Genomic DNA, 14123 nt, shown 5'->3' on the forward strand with positions numbered 1-14123 from the left:
TAATCTGAGATTTCTTCCATTCCAGAAATGGCTGGAATATAACGTTTAATAAAAGTCATACATGGAACTGCTTAGGCAGGCACTTGCTTCCCTCCAAACTCTTAAATCCTCTTTTTCACCTCAGTTCCTTTTCCCTTCCAGAGGAATCCCATTTCTCCATCCTTTTGTATGCAGTCTAGACATTTCACTATTGCCATTGCAGTAGCCTTAAGTCTCGCATTAGTTAGCATCCAGCATACTTTAGGTATACACAGAGCAGCCACACATTTCATTCCCAATCATTTTTTAGCAAGATGCTCTAAATGAAATGAAGTAAAACTGTGGTTTTCCTTCCTTACAGTATATTTCTTGTTTATAGTTCTTCAAAACACATTCCTTGCCAACTGTTTCTGGATCAGAAAAATCTACAAACCTTTGCCCTTTTCAAATAACTGATTTCACAAAAGACAAAGAGAACCACAACCACATTGTGGTTTTCAACGGTAAAATGTATTTAAGTTGCTACTTGAACAAGAGCTAAACTCCAAGCTGAGTTTTACCGAAGACCCAAATTTGAATCTGTGCTCGAAGACTGTGGGCCAAAGCTTTGGCAAGTATTAATTAGCACAGTGATAGAGTAACCACCAGTTACCCAGCAGATTTAGCTCTGTAATTGCAAGGAAATAGCTAATCATTTTAAGACAGATAACAGTTGTAAAGCTCAGCTTGTGCATGAGTGACTAATGGGGTCTCCTCTTCCTTAAAGTGCACAAAGATATATTAATACAGGAAACTGTGATTTAATTCTCATACTTCCTTTGTGACAGGAGTGTCCAAACACTGATCCTCCAGCGACTCAGTCATGGCCCTACAGCTACTACATCTTTAAGTCAAGAGGACCAGGTATATGTCACTCACTATAATGGGCATGTATAAAGAGGAAACACTGCCCTTCTCAGCTACGTTCCCATGGGGCTTCATAATGGGAACTAAGGACAGTATTTTTCCCCAAATTTCTTCAGCTCCAAAGATCAGGAGAACCAAACAGAGCTCAGGCTTTTGCCAAAGCTAACCTAAGCTAAAACCACAGCACTGACACTCTGCTGGAGGAGCAGAGGATGGGTGTGGGGTTTGGAGGGGAGTACTGGATGGACTTGGGAACCCATGTACCGATTTACCAGCGGTACATGCTGCTTCACGTCCTTGGTGCCTCTGACTTCTTTCATATTAACTATCTAAAACCTGCTTTGCAAATCTGAGCCTGTGTGTAGCTGAGTTGTGTGTAATCATGGAGGATTTCATTTGAAAAGTTCTGTCCTTTTACTGTATTGTGTTTCTAGCAATAACTGAGGAGTCACATAAACTGCAGAACTCAAGGTGATGGCCAGGTTTTTTGTGGTGCTCAACTCTTGCAGCATCTCGTCTGTGCAAACCACGGCAAAGTCTGTCACAGCGAAGCTGACTGGATTGCAGGACTCTCTCCTAACAATTGCACCAGTGCAAAGCACAAGTACTTTCACTGAAGTAAGGACAACAGTACTAAAGACCATAACTGAAATTACACAAAATGAAACAGACTGCAAGGGGAAAAAGTATTATCTAAAACAGATATACCCTGCTTTTATATAACACTAGAAGAAAACATGGGAAACAAATACAGCAGTGCCTACAATTTTGCTGTACCCAGTCCTAACATTGTAAAATTTTATGTAAAAAGAAACAGTGATTGCAGTGCTTTTCGGCTTACAGAAGATGCAAAGTTCTGTGCACATTCTGATGTATTTCTGCACTTTATGGGAGATAAATTATGTGTGCAGCAACTAGTACAAACAAAGGAACAAGAGCCAGAACTCTTCTGGAGGGATTTCAGGGACAACAGGCCAGGATTTACTTGGATTCTGTTTCAAAAATTTCTGGAAAGAGAAATGTTCCTGCACATCAAAAAAGCTGGAATAAAGTGAAAGCAGTGGCATCTCTTTGCTTCAGTAAGTGCCAGCCATTAACACCTTGCTTCCACGCTCTCAGAAATTGCTGAGACATTCGAAAGGTCACTTGTGAATAACGTGGGAAATTGTTAAAGCTCCAGACCTTTTGAAAACAGAACATTTTCTAACAACATAGGGCAGTACCTGTTGAAGTTGATTGGGTACAGGATAATATCCTCAGGTGCTCTGCCATCCCACTGGATGATATAAGCCTGCTCAAGCATGACGACAGGCTGGTACTGCTGGTATGGTGCTCCTCTGTTCACGCCTTGCAACTGCAAGGGATGGGAATGGTATGCTGCTCTGGCAATGGATAAGGTCAGATTCTCAGGGCGTCTGGCCTGAATATAAAGCTGAGGGTGAAAGGAAAATGACAAACATATCCATTAAACCAGCCAGAGTAAGCCATAACATGTGCATTTGATCATCGTTGCCTGTAAATGGTTTTTGCCAATGAAGAGCTCAGAACATTTGGAAAGTCACTGAAACACTTCCAGTTCAAATAAAAAGGTAAAACAGAAATAGCATCTGCAGCCATTCGTGGGGACACCATGAAGTGAGATATGAATTGTAGAGCACCATAAAAATGTTCACTATTCAAAATCTTTAGGGAGAAGGGTAATCAAGGAAATATCGTAAAGTAATTCTTTTTTATTAGTTCACATAGCTGTACTTTAAAAACAGGCTTATTCCATTGAAAATACAGAAAACTCTTAAGTTATTTCAACAGGCTTTGGGTTAGGTCCAGTTATCTAATGGAATCCACATCTTTGCTCTCAAGCAGCAGACCAGGCTGAAATCTTGGGGACTAAAACTTGATGGCCTAACTATATGCCCTTATAGACTAAAAACCATGTCCCACAGGCTTCAACAGAGAGCTCCTCTGTGCAGGGAGCAACAGGTGCCCTTGGCCTGTAGTTCAACTCTACAGACAAACTACAAAACTACACTCCCATTGTATGCTTTTTCTGTCCTGCCCTCACTCACATAAAGGCCAACTCAGGTGGCAAACATTAGTTTTAAGGCTGAACACATGATGTTCACCTGCTTCCTCCCGTGTGAAATTCCAGTGCAAAAGACGGGTGCACAGCTAGTCATACAAATCTGTCTTGGCAGACAGGGTTGTAGCAGGCTCCTTGTCATATTCCCTGAAGGGTTTCAAATGCACCGAGGAGAGGTGAGGACACCTATAATCCTGCTTCCTTAACTCTCCTACAGTGTAGAATAGCAGTCTTTGCATCAAGAACTTAAAACACCCAACATAAAAATTCATGTTAGGTCAGAAATGTCTAAGCTTCTACATGGGCATCCATCCAGCAAAATTATTTTTAAACTCAATTTCTGTCTTTGAGGTAGATCAAAACGGAGGCAGTAGTCTCAACAGATTTTAATACCGCAAGCAAAGATACAAGAACAGCCAAGACTAGCAGAGAGGGCAAGTCTCCATCTACCACGACATCCACCTTCTATTGCAGGGCTATGAGACCTTGGCCCCTCATATCTCCATATCTGTTTCTCTTCCTCTGTCTATGCAAACTGAAAACTCTGCAAAAACAGACTATCTGCCAATGTTATATATGGGCTTATTTTAGTTGGGGTTTCTAGCCAGTTCCAGTTTCATGCCCAGGACTCTGTGCTTGCATCTGCTCCTGGTGTTGAGTTTGAGCTCCTCAGGACCTCCAAAAGACAGGCCATCTCTCCCTACCCCTCACCTCACCTCTGAATTCAGCAGCCTCATGCTGAGTACTCAAGTTTAAAATTTGGGTCTCATGTTAAAAAAAATTAACCCAAAAGTGGTTGTAAATGTTTCTTAGATATTCAGGCCATTCCTCCTACACGATTGCACTTTAATCACGAAAGCCTATCCTGAGTGGCATCTTCAGTCCCTTGGAGATTAAAGTGGATCCCAGAATTGCATTAAACACAAGTTTTTCTTGATGGCTGGAACTACTGCTCGAGTAATTCACCCCAAACAATCTCTGAGCAGCAGCCCGTTTGATTATTCTTGATGGATCAAGCAAGAATAAATTGTTTTTACAGTCTGATAAAAGACCTTTTTTATCTATGAGACCAAGGAGGAAAACCTATTTTTCCCTCCCATTCAAACCATGATGGGAAAGTCAGTAACGTGCAATGTAATAAACCACATTTCAATCTTATTTGTCCCCATCCTGATGGGGAAATGCTGAGGTGAGAGGAGGTGATTAGTAAGGTCCCTTTGGACATGAAACCCCATCAATGTATTAATTGTTCTCAGTCAAAACAGCATTTGCTGATAAAGAAGAGTCATAATGAACTGCGATACTGCAAAATAATAGCCCACTTGTGTCTTTCTGAACAAGAGGCTAGAGTTCCTGTCCTATCACTGCAAACGTCGATGTTATTACCTTCTAATATGTGTCTCCAGCAAGCAGAGAATATTAAGGTGGTAGCTGCTGTGCGCTTACAACAAAATTAAATGCACTAATGATAAAATAAGCCAAGAAAGGAAGGAAATGTGTTCAAGGAGCTCCAAAAGTTCCTAAATTACAGACTACCAAGAACAAAAATTCCTATATACTTTAAGGTTTTTGTGTAAAAAAGAAAAAAAAAAGAGAGAGCGAGCGCTATGCATGGCCTAAGCCAGTCACTACAATTGTTAATGAGTTCAAGAAAGTCCTGGAAGAGTTTGCAGTGTGCTTCAATAAGATGATGAGGAAAGCATGTCAGAGATTTGTTGGTAACAGTTCCTCCAAGAGCCTTGGGACCAAGTCACAGGTCTGACATTAAGGATAATGGTGACAGCTGTTTTGAGAATGAAACAGTAATTACTACAACAAGTAAAAATGCCACTTCTGTGTTGATAGAAATATTTTGTAAACTGGCTTTCTCTCCTGCAATGACCAACAGTGGCCACTGAGTGAATTCCTTCCAGAACTGCAAGCCATCGAGGATGTGATTTTCAGTCCCACAGAAATTCAATAGTATATCTGGTGGATCTTGCAAAATGTTTATCACTAAAGGAGTTCACAGCATGTAAATGCCCTGATCAAGCAATCTAGATCCTACACGAAAAGACTCTCTTGCCCAGCTGGAGCTTCACTAAGTCAACAGGACTCTGACTGGGAGCAGGGACTACAGGAGATGTTTCCTACAGCGACTGGGCTCAGCTCTGGAACAACAGCCCTGGTGGCTTGGTCCTTCTTGAACACACCAAGCTGCACAGAAAACAGCAACCCATGTTCTCCCATTCCGCCCTTCCTCTGGGCCTCCCCCCTCATTTGAGGGAACGAGGGACAAGAGGGGAATCCAATCCCTGTCCATGAAATCCCTCACCTCCCTTCTGTGATGCTGATTGATGTCAGTTCTAGTACTTGGTTTCTGTTACCCCTTCAGGACTGCAATCAAGACCAATCAATTACTTTAGAAAGATCACAGAAGAATCATCTAACAAAAGGCTGCTTTTAATTCCCAATGAGATGAACGAAGTAAAAAGAGCCCTTTGAGCTCCACTGGTCCTAGGTAGGTGAAACATCAGCCACTGTCCCAACATAGTGCTCTCGGGATGTCACCACATGGCCTCTTTCTTCCTCAGTCTTTATTATTCTATGACACCTTTATTCACTTGAACTGAACTTGGAAAACTTTTTCACTTTTATTCCTTGTATCTACCTTTGGAGGGGAAAAACACTTGTAAATAGGAGTGAAAAGGAGAGTAACAAGAGAATTTTTTTCTAGAATGAAAAATCCATCCTCTTTAGCAACACTGCCATAATTTTTTGTTAGATCTACTTTGGCTAGATATTTAAAAGAAGAAAGTGGGTCATAAAGGTACTTTAAAATATGAGAAGTGGTGACAGCTTAATGTAGTAGGAGAAGAAGAGCTAGTTAAAGCATTATAAAATGTGAGCCTTCTACTTGCCTGGGTGGTTTAATGGACATAGTTGTCATTTTAGCTTCTTAACACTTCATGCTAAAAAGATGTGTCAGATTTCCCTGTGCTTATACGGCAATTTTCCCAAGTAGATTGTGAAACCGAGAAGATGAGTTCTTTTACAATTCATGGGGGATCTGCTTGCTATTCAACCGGATAGCAAATATGAAGATAAGCAACATGCAAGGTATTGGAACAAAAAAATCTTGGTTTCTGAGGAAAGGTTTGCTTGCTTTCTGGTTTCTTTAACATTGCTTTTGTCCGGCTGTGCTGTCAGCTGTCAATCTGGGGCAAAATGAGAAGTTCAAAACACGCCTCCTCCTCTTCTGGTTGTTTGACTGTTCAGAAAAGGTTAATTTCCCAGGGCGAAACATTTTCTTTATGAAATTTCCAAGTAAAATTCTTTCAGAAAGAAAAAATATATCTTTCTTTCTGTAAGACATGCTAGGACCAATTTTGGCCCCGAAAATGACAGCGGATTCACTGACATCAGCAAAACTACTTTGACTTTCCATTGGTGCACATCAGAGATCGAAACAGGACCTCTGTCTAAATATGGACACCATTAGCTAAAAAGTATCTTGCAAGCTTTTCCTTCTTCCCAGTCTGGGAGGTGCTGCAAATCTCAAGCATTGCGGATACCCTGGGATTGTATGGTTTTGCCTGTGCTTAGAAAAGCACCGTTCGCTACCTACTGCATCTCTTGCTTCCTTTACACTTAGAAGCATGAGTATCAAAACCAGCTACACAGGCACTGAATACACAAGCAGATATCAGCTGAAGGTATGTAACTCGGTGATGCAGGATCAGTGCAATTGCAAACATTCACTGCAAGAACAGAGTTAACAGAAGTGGAAGACTTTCTATTACAGCAGCAGTAAGGTAGTGACTAAGAGAACTGGTGAAAAATCAACAGCATTGCCTAAAGTATTTTATAATAGCAAGGCATCAATTTTTTGATAATTCAAAACTGACACTAATTCAGCTATGTAGCAGTCTCTTATGACTGTCTAACACCTTTTTAAGCTTACAAAAGAAAATACCACATACTGCCAAAAACTAAGCTTATTTTAATAAAGACTAATACCAAAAAAGAAAGTTTCACAGCCTCTCCTGCTGAGTTGCTGTGAAGTCTGCGAGGAAGCAGTAAGAGCACAGCTTCAACTGCCCAGTGGGAGCCAAGGCACTCGTCTTATGACTTATATAAATGGTTTAGGAATCTCATTTACATATTAACAAGTAATGCAGGTGTTGAGGAGCCTCCAGCTCAGTGCCTTTGGAAATCTCACTCACCTACAGGGAGAGAACTATGGCATGAGCGTCTCCCTACATTTTTCTTCTATTACTGGCCTTTGCAACAGCTGAAAGTCAGGTTGACAGGACACTGAGGAACTCAGCGCCCTGCCGATGGAGTCTGAGTAACTCACAGAGATTACCAGAAGATGTGGTGCTGCCAGCTCTTGTGAGTTCCCTACGAGTCTCCCTCTACCTGGTGTTCTTCCTCAAAGCCTCACTTTATTTACATTACAACATGAGAGTTTCAGCTGTCCTTAAAAAGAAAAGGGGTTGGTCTTGTTTGGACAACACCAACCCTACAGGTTCCACAGTAGAAAGGGGAGGACAAAAAGACCTGATGGTTCTTGCCTCTGTAAATTTCACAATTTCAAGCTGGTCCCAGAACCCTTTTTTGGTAGCGAAAGGCAACACTGGAGCCAAAGCATGAGGCATTTCTTAGTGCTCCCTGCTGAAGGAAGGTCTTGGACACCACGGAGGGAAGGTGGCATGATGCCTCTTGGAGACAATGAGGAGAAAGGGCCATGAACCAACTGTAGGAAGGTGAGAATGTCAACCTCAGTTGCCAGATTAAAACCCTCTCAGAAAAATCTGTCCCTAGGATTTTGTGGAGCTAGACATGCTGCCAGAGGAATAGGTTTTCCCCAGGCATTTCCTTTCCTGGGCAAATTACCTCCAGGAGAAGATGAGCATGAAAAGTGAATGAAAGAAACCAAGCAGAAAGAAATTAACTGAACTCTAGTCACTTTGCTCAAAAAGGATTTGGCTGGAACGTTAACTGAAGGACTTGGATCTCATTTTTCCATGCCAAGTAGCCCATCCCTAGGATGACTATCTTGGGCCCCATTCAGCAGTAATATGAGAGTCATTATTTCCTTGAACTGAAAGGACATTTTCACCTGCTTGTGCTATGGAAGAATAAAAGTTCTTGTCTACCAGCACTATGTGAAAAGGAAAAGAAAAACAGATTTTGTAATAGACTTGCTAACATCAAAGCAAACCATCTTTCTCCATAATTGGATTCACTCTTTTATGCTTTTGATCTAAAATATGACACGCAGAATTTAGCACACAAACAAATCATCAGTTTGTCAAGCTGCTGAGAACCAGGGTCAAGCTGAAATACCTCACCATACATACCCTCCAAATTAATTCAAACCCTGCTGCACGGGACTGATTCTTCTACCCTGCATACATACATATTTCCCTACCCAAAACCCATAAAGTGAAGCATTTAATACAAGCTTTACTCATCCTGCTGGATGCTGATTAGTTGAAAAATGCTGGTAAGTAACGGATCCCAGAGAAGCAAATGTTTATGCTTGCCTAAACCTAGCCAAGGAAATTTTCTATGGTGGAAAAACTGCCTCACCACATAGAGTGCCATAACCAGGAGGGTATTAATAGGAATAAAAATATAAATGCCTACTTGTTTACAGTTCTGAATTTAACTATTAGGTTGCCAGAGCAGATAACATAATTTCTCTAGAGACACAGAACAAAACGTAAGTGCCAAGCACAAAACACTAATTCAATGGGAGTGTTTCATAGGAGCCCAATCCTGTTTCTAGTCAATAGTAAACCAGGGGGCATCAGTCCAGTGTCCAAATGCTTAAATAGCAAGTCCTGCTCTCTGCTGTGCAACTAAAGCAAATGCATATAAATTTTTTGACCTTAAGGAGACATGCATAATCTGGATTTGACTGTGCACACATTATGCAGGCACAGACATCTCAAAGATAATTGGATTCCTAGAAGTTTCATGCGTAAAGTTCCTTGGAGAAAGGGAAACAGAGCGTTGTGTCTGACTACCCAAAGTGCAAGCCCACACATTACTACACATCAGAGAAGTCACAGGAAAGCACCTTCAGAAATCTCCCAATGTGGAAAATCCATGAGTCTAGGTTTGAAACCCATCCTGAGGTGCAACTGTAGAAAATCACGCTCTGCTAATTGCCACACTCACAAAACTGCACGTTACAAAGGGAAAGTGACAGAATGCTCCTCTCGAGGCAATTTTAACGCTGCCTGTTCTTCAGTGACTTCAGGCAGAGTTTCATCCTGTGCCACACCTGCTGACATCTGGGCAATTTCTACTGACTCCCAATGAGACAAGAGTTTGTAGCATGCTCCCAAATGCACAGAAGACTCTTAATAAATAAATAACACCTGCTGTATCTCATGAACTCTGATCTTATTTTAAGATCACTTCATATTCCATCCTTGCCTTTCATAAACAGCAGTGCACGCCACTGCAGTCTGTTTTTTTGAAAGTGCAGGGCCATTCTCAGGGGTCAGGAGAACATAATGGTCCTTCCAAAGCCACATCTAATGTGAGGGCTCCCATACCCACTCTTCAACCGCAAACCACGTGGCAGTTGGTGCATCCAACACACACTGTCTTAATATTTGGTTTGTTCAACACAAGGAGAAAGGAGACCTGGCAAAATGTCTAAGTAACTGGAGTTTTAAAACAGGCCAGGATACCTTTTTTGTACATACATTAATATCCTTTAGAACTGGAGGCACAAGGAGAGCCATCTGTGATCTCTTATAGGTGACTCTGAAAGCTGTGGTGACTCATGTATTTACAGTATGCTCTAGCCACACACAAAGGTCTTGCCAAATTTTGAGCAACATATAGTGAACCACAATCTGATTTTGAAGTCACATTTTCCCTCCATTTACCACTCTCCTCATTCTTTCTTCCCTTACCTGTGATTTGCAGCCCTTTCTACCAAGGTGTTGGTATCTCAGCTAAGGTCTCTAACTCAAGTGTGCTGAAAAAAACTGCTGAGAAGGTTTAAGACCACCCTGACCTAAGACTGACCATCCCTCAGCCAGTGATTTCTGGATGGGAAATAAGAAATAAGCTTGAGTTTGTATTTCAACCACCCTTTTCACCATCCTGAACACTGTGGGATGTATCAGACAAGTAACATCTTCCATTTCTAAAACTTGATTCACCAGACTTGTCCACCAGATAGAGTGGACAAATGCCTGGAAGCAAGAACTACAAAATGTCAAACTTTCCCCCAACTCAGTTTAAACTTGCGGCTTCCTGTGGGCAATGGGGAGAGACAGGACTCCTTACAGCCATGGGTTGCAGGCAGCAGCACAACAGGAGCTTTACTGAGCCCTTGGAATTAGGCAGATAACACTGAGAGGAGTAAAATTATACCCAATTTATTATTAATCTCTTATCTTACGGAGTGTTGAGTAGGTTTCACTCCACCACCCCTCAGCAGAGCACCTAAGGGCACCCACCCAACATGCCCAGCAATGTTGCCTGCAGCCGCCCACCATTACCTGTGCGAATTTCCCGGTACACATCACCCCGTTCCAGCGCGGGACGGTGAGACACCCGGGATGACGCAGCAAGTAGTTGTCTGCTCTGCCTATGAAAGTGTCCCGATACCCTGTCACCGAGCCATCCAGATCATGGAAGATAGATGTTTTGTCACCGTCATTATTGTTGTTTCCAAACCACTGTCCTGACCTGCCAAAAAACACTTTCAGTCCAACCTAGCAGGAGAAAATAAGAAAAATTACTGGTTAGCTCTAAGTAAGGACTTGGGTTTGCAGTGTTTTAATAGCCAAAACAGTGATACAGCTAGAACTACAGAGCTCTATTGTTTGAGTAAGAGTTTTGTTTTGCCTCTACTTTTTAGAAAAACTTCTGACTGTTGGTTTTCCCCCTAATTTCCTAATCCCAGGAGATATTTTCACAAAAATTAGACTTCTGGTTCTTTGAAATGCACCCGCACAGCCATGTGTTCCTTGAAATCACACAGCAATAAATTATGCAGTGGCAAAAGGAAGAGGATGATTCAAAGAATAGGAAAGTACTGGAAGATTATGAAATTTGCTGAGGAATATCACCGCTGTGATCAAAGAAACAAAAATTACTAGATATTTTGTGAATTTTCCAAATAATTTCAATGGTTGTTCTAAGAAGTTAATGAGTACCATTTTTTTCTAATTGTTCCCCTAAAACCTTACAAAACTCATAAAAGTGACAGCAATACTCAGAATTGGCTCTTGTGCTCATTCTAATATATGCCCTGAAGAAGTTTTTTAGGAAAGAGAAATAACAGGAAGCAGCATTATCCTGATTATGCATAGCTCTGTTTTCAAGATTTTTCAGTAGCTAAGTAAAAAATCTGTCCTGATATGAAAATACAGCAAAACAAGGAAATTGCAGATATTCAGCAAAAAGGCATGGAATATTTTAATGTCTGCAGACGAAATGATTACCGTGTGTGATGATTAAGTTCTGAAGTAAGCAAGAAAATAATTACTCCAGGTCAAGCACTCTGAATGAATCCTGCAGCAATGTGTATAAAAGCAGACGGCATAAATATCAACTGGATCACAGTGACCCAAAGGACTGTAATTTGTTCCATTTAGGCCAACTAATTTTAATTGGACTGTGCACATGAGTAAGAATTAGGGTCAGCAGGATTAGACTGCAAGTTTACAAAGGGCTTTAAAGGCTTTATTTCAACAATAATAAACAGAACAGCTTAACAGAATAGGGGGGTCATTGTGATTCTGAGTTAGACGGAAAGTCCCATTGGATTAAAAAGAATGACCAGTGCAGCAAGAACTACTTGCAGGATAAAAGTTTTTATTCCTTTAAAATTACATTAGAGCCTAGAATAATTTTTCTGCCACCTTCTTGTCTGAGTCTCATAAACAAACACCTGAAGCAATCTCATTTAAAGGAGGCTCAAACACATGGAAATTTAATGTGTATTTTTTAGTGTTTAAAACCTTTTCTTACTGCACCGCAGGAAATTTTTGGCCAAAGGACTACTTGGCAAAGTAGCAGGATCCCAAAAGTTGGGGTTTAATAAATTAAAATTAAAGAAAAAGAGGAGATATTTTAAAAATGCGCTGTGCTACAGCTCAAAGCTCCATTGTAACTACTTTGTGACAGTGCACTTCTGGAGTTGAATATGAAAACGGGGAGGAGAACAGAGTCAGCTGTACTTCAAAACAAACTAAGGCACAGCCAGTACAGCTTACATTTGATTAACACTCTCAGTGTTTCCATGCAGCAGCAGACAGTTTTGGTGCTAATGCTAATCTGATCTCTAACGTTCTCCTCTAAGAAGTCTGAAAGTCAGAAACGAAATGGAAATGTTAATGAGGAGTGTCACTTCTTTTTAAGCCTCAAGATTACCTTACTTTTGCAACGCTGAGGGAGAGGGGTGCACTGAGCTTGCAGTTACAGCTATGGCAACGTATGTTTTTTTCTAAGTGAACACACACAAACAGAGAAAAGGCTCAGCTTGTTAGGTATGTCCATGAGGAGCTAGGAATGAGCCAGAAGAGGGTGCAGAGACAGGTCATGTGTAGCTACCACACTACTGTTCAGACCCCTAATTTTCATTAGGTGTGGACAACTGGGAGTGATATGGTATAGAGGTTACTTCAATTACCTGTCTGAAGCCTGACAGGGAGACCTGATAGGTGATGGTTATGTGAGTACGTAATCTCTTAGGAATATGTTAACCCGACATGTCCAAAGGCAGCACACCTAACACAGCTGGAGATAAGCCCTGAGGACTGCAGTGCAAAAACACTTTCTATATTAAAAATTAATAATGTACTGGAAAAACATTATAATAACCTGCAACTTTTTCTAAACTTCAAGTATTGGCACCAGCTGCCAAAATACTTGTGTCAAGTATTGACACAAGTGTTGTATCACTGTTGTCACTGTCACTGTTTCAAGGAAACCACCTTCAATCACCATGAAACATCATCTGTTTTACCATCCGAGGACTCTGCCCTCATTAGCATGACTTTTACTCTGCTGGAGTGACACGAGCCCTCACCCTGCAAGTTCCCTTTGGTCAGGAGTCTCTTTAGGGTTTGGGGTTTTTTTGCTGTCTTCTTTTTCAGGGGATAACAGTCTTGCACTTTAACTCAGTGTCTGCTTTTCTTTTTCATATCATGAACTGTTTGCAAACTTCTGCTTTGACGCAGAAACCCAGCACTAAGACAACACAGGCTAAACATAGTAAAGGCAACATTAGGAAGCGCCCATCTCCTAGCTACGCAGGACTGAAATCCCATGGGAGTCGCTAGGCCACAGCCAGGAGCCAATGCTGGCCCCTCTGAGCTCTTCTGGGGACCACAAATCCACCCAACACAGACCGCTGGGATTTCTTTGGCACAAGTAACTTTGGAGATGCCATAGTGTTGGCACAGCTAGAAATAGAATAGGCTTGAATGCACCCTAAGCTCCTGGCTGTAGGGAAAAAATAACCGGAGGGTCTATAAGCAATGGATGTGAACTGGGACAGCTCGTGCGTCTTCTCCACCCGCCTGAGGTGGCCTTGTTCATGGGACCCCGAAAGGTCACGTACAACCTCTTACTCCTCACCTCATTCTACAGGAGCTGTGTAGAAAAAGGACAGAGGGGTGAATGGGTTGCTATTTTATGACTAAGCAGAGATATGTCAGGTCTTAAGAAATGATGCACAAGTGCCCTGTTCGTCTACTGACAGTGACTAGATCTGCAGGAGACCACAACCATCAGCCATGAGCTGGGTTAAGACCAACTACTGCTTCCACTGCTCTGAAATAACTTTTTGAAAGCACCCTTTTAAAAACAAACAAGCAAGCCAGCCTAGCAATAATTTTGCTATTGATAAATGCACAGATATCTTAATACATGAGATGTAGGTTTGTCAATGGAAAGGCAACTAGAATACTTTTTGTGGAGCATAATGTTTAGGTCTTCTGTTCTATTTGACTGTTATTTTTATGCTGAAATTAAGCAAGACCTGACTGGCTTTATTATTTTGTTGTCTAACCAATCTGCTGATTAGTCTGATCAATTTTACAATTATTCCTTCAGCATGAATACTAGTTTTGTCATCACTATACAACTTGCAGTAATGTTTAATTTCTTCTTAAATAACAGCTGTAAAATTATT

At 41.3% G+C, this 14123-nt stretch overlaps 2 protein-coding genes across 5 annotated transcripts in view; both read right to left on the reverse strand.

Moving 5' to 3' along the window:
- Positions 1-14123, reverse strand: part of CEMIP (cell migration inducing hyaluronidase 1) — a 112388-nt gene that overhangs the window by 80258 nt on the left and 18007 nt on the right. The window lies entirely within an intron of this gene.
- Positions 1-14123, reverse strand: part of LOC142060390 (cell surface hyaluronidase CEMIP2-like) — a 57717-nt gene that overhangs the window by 18488 nt on the left and 25106 nt on the right. For all 3 annotated transcript variants that reach the window (XM_075100524.1, XM_075100526.1, XM_075100525.1), the window contains 2 exons: positions 10480-10695; positions 2109-2317 (listed from right to left, as the gene is read on the reverse strand). In XM_075100524.1, coding sequence (XP_074956625.1) covers positions 2109-2317; positions 10480-10695 — 425 coding nt within the window. The remainder of the gene's footprint in view (positions 1-2108; positions 2318-10479; positions 10696-14123) is intronic.

Source organism: Phalacrocorax aristotelis, chromosome 7 (assembly GCF_949628215.1).
Source record: "Phalacrocorax aristotelis chromosome 7, bGulAri2.1, whole genome shotgun sequence".
Classification (NCBI taxonomy): Eukaryota; Metazoa; Chordata; class Aves; order Suliformes; family Phalacrocoracidae; genus Phalacrocorax; species Phalacrocorax aristotelis.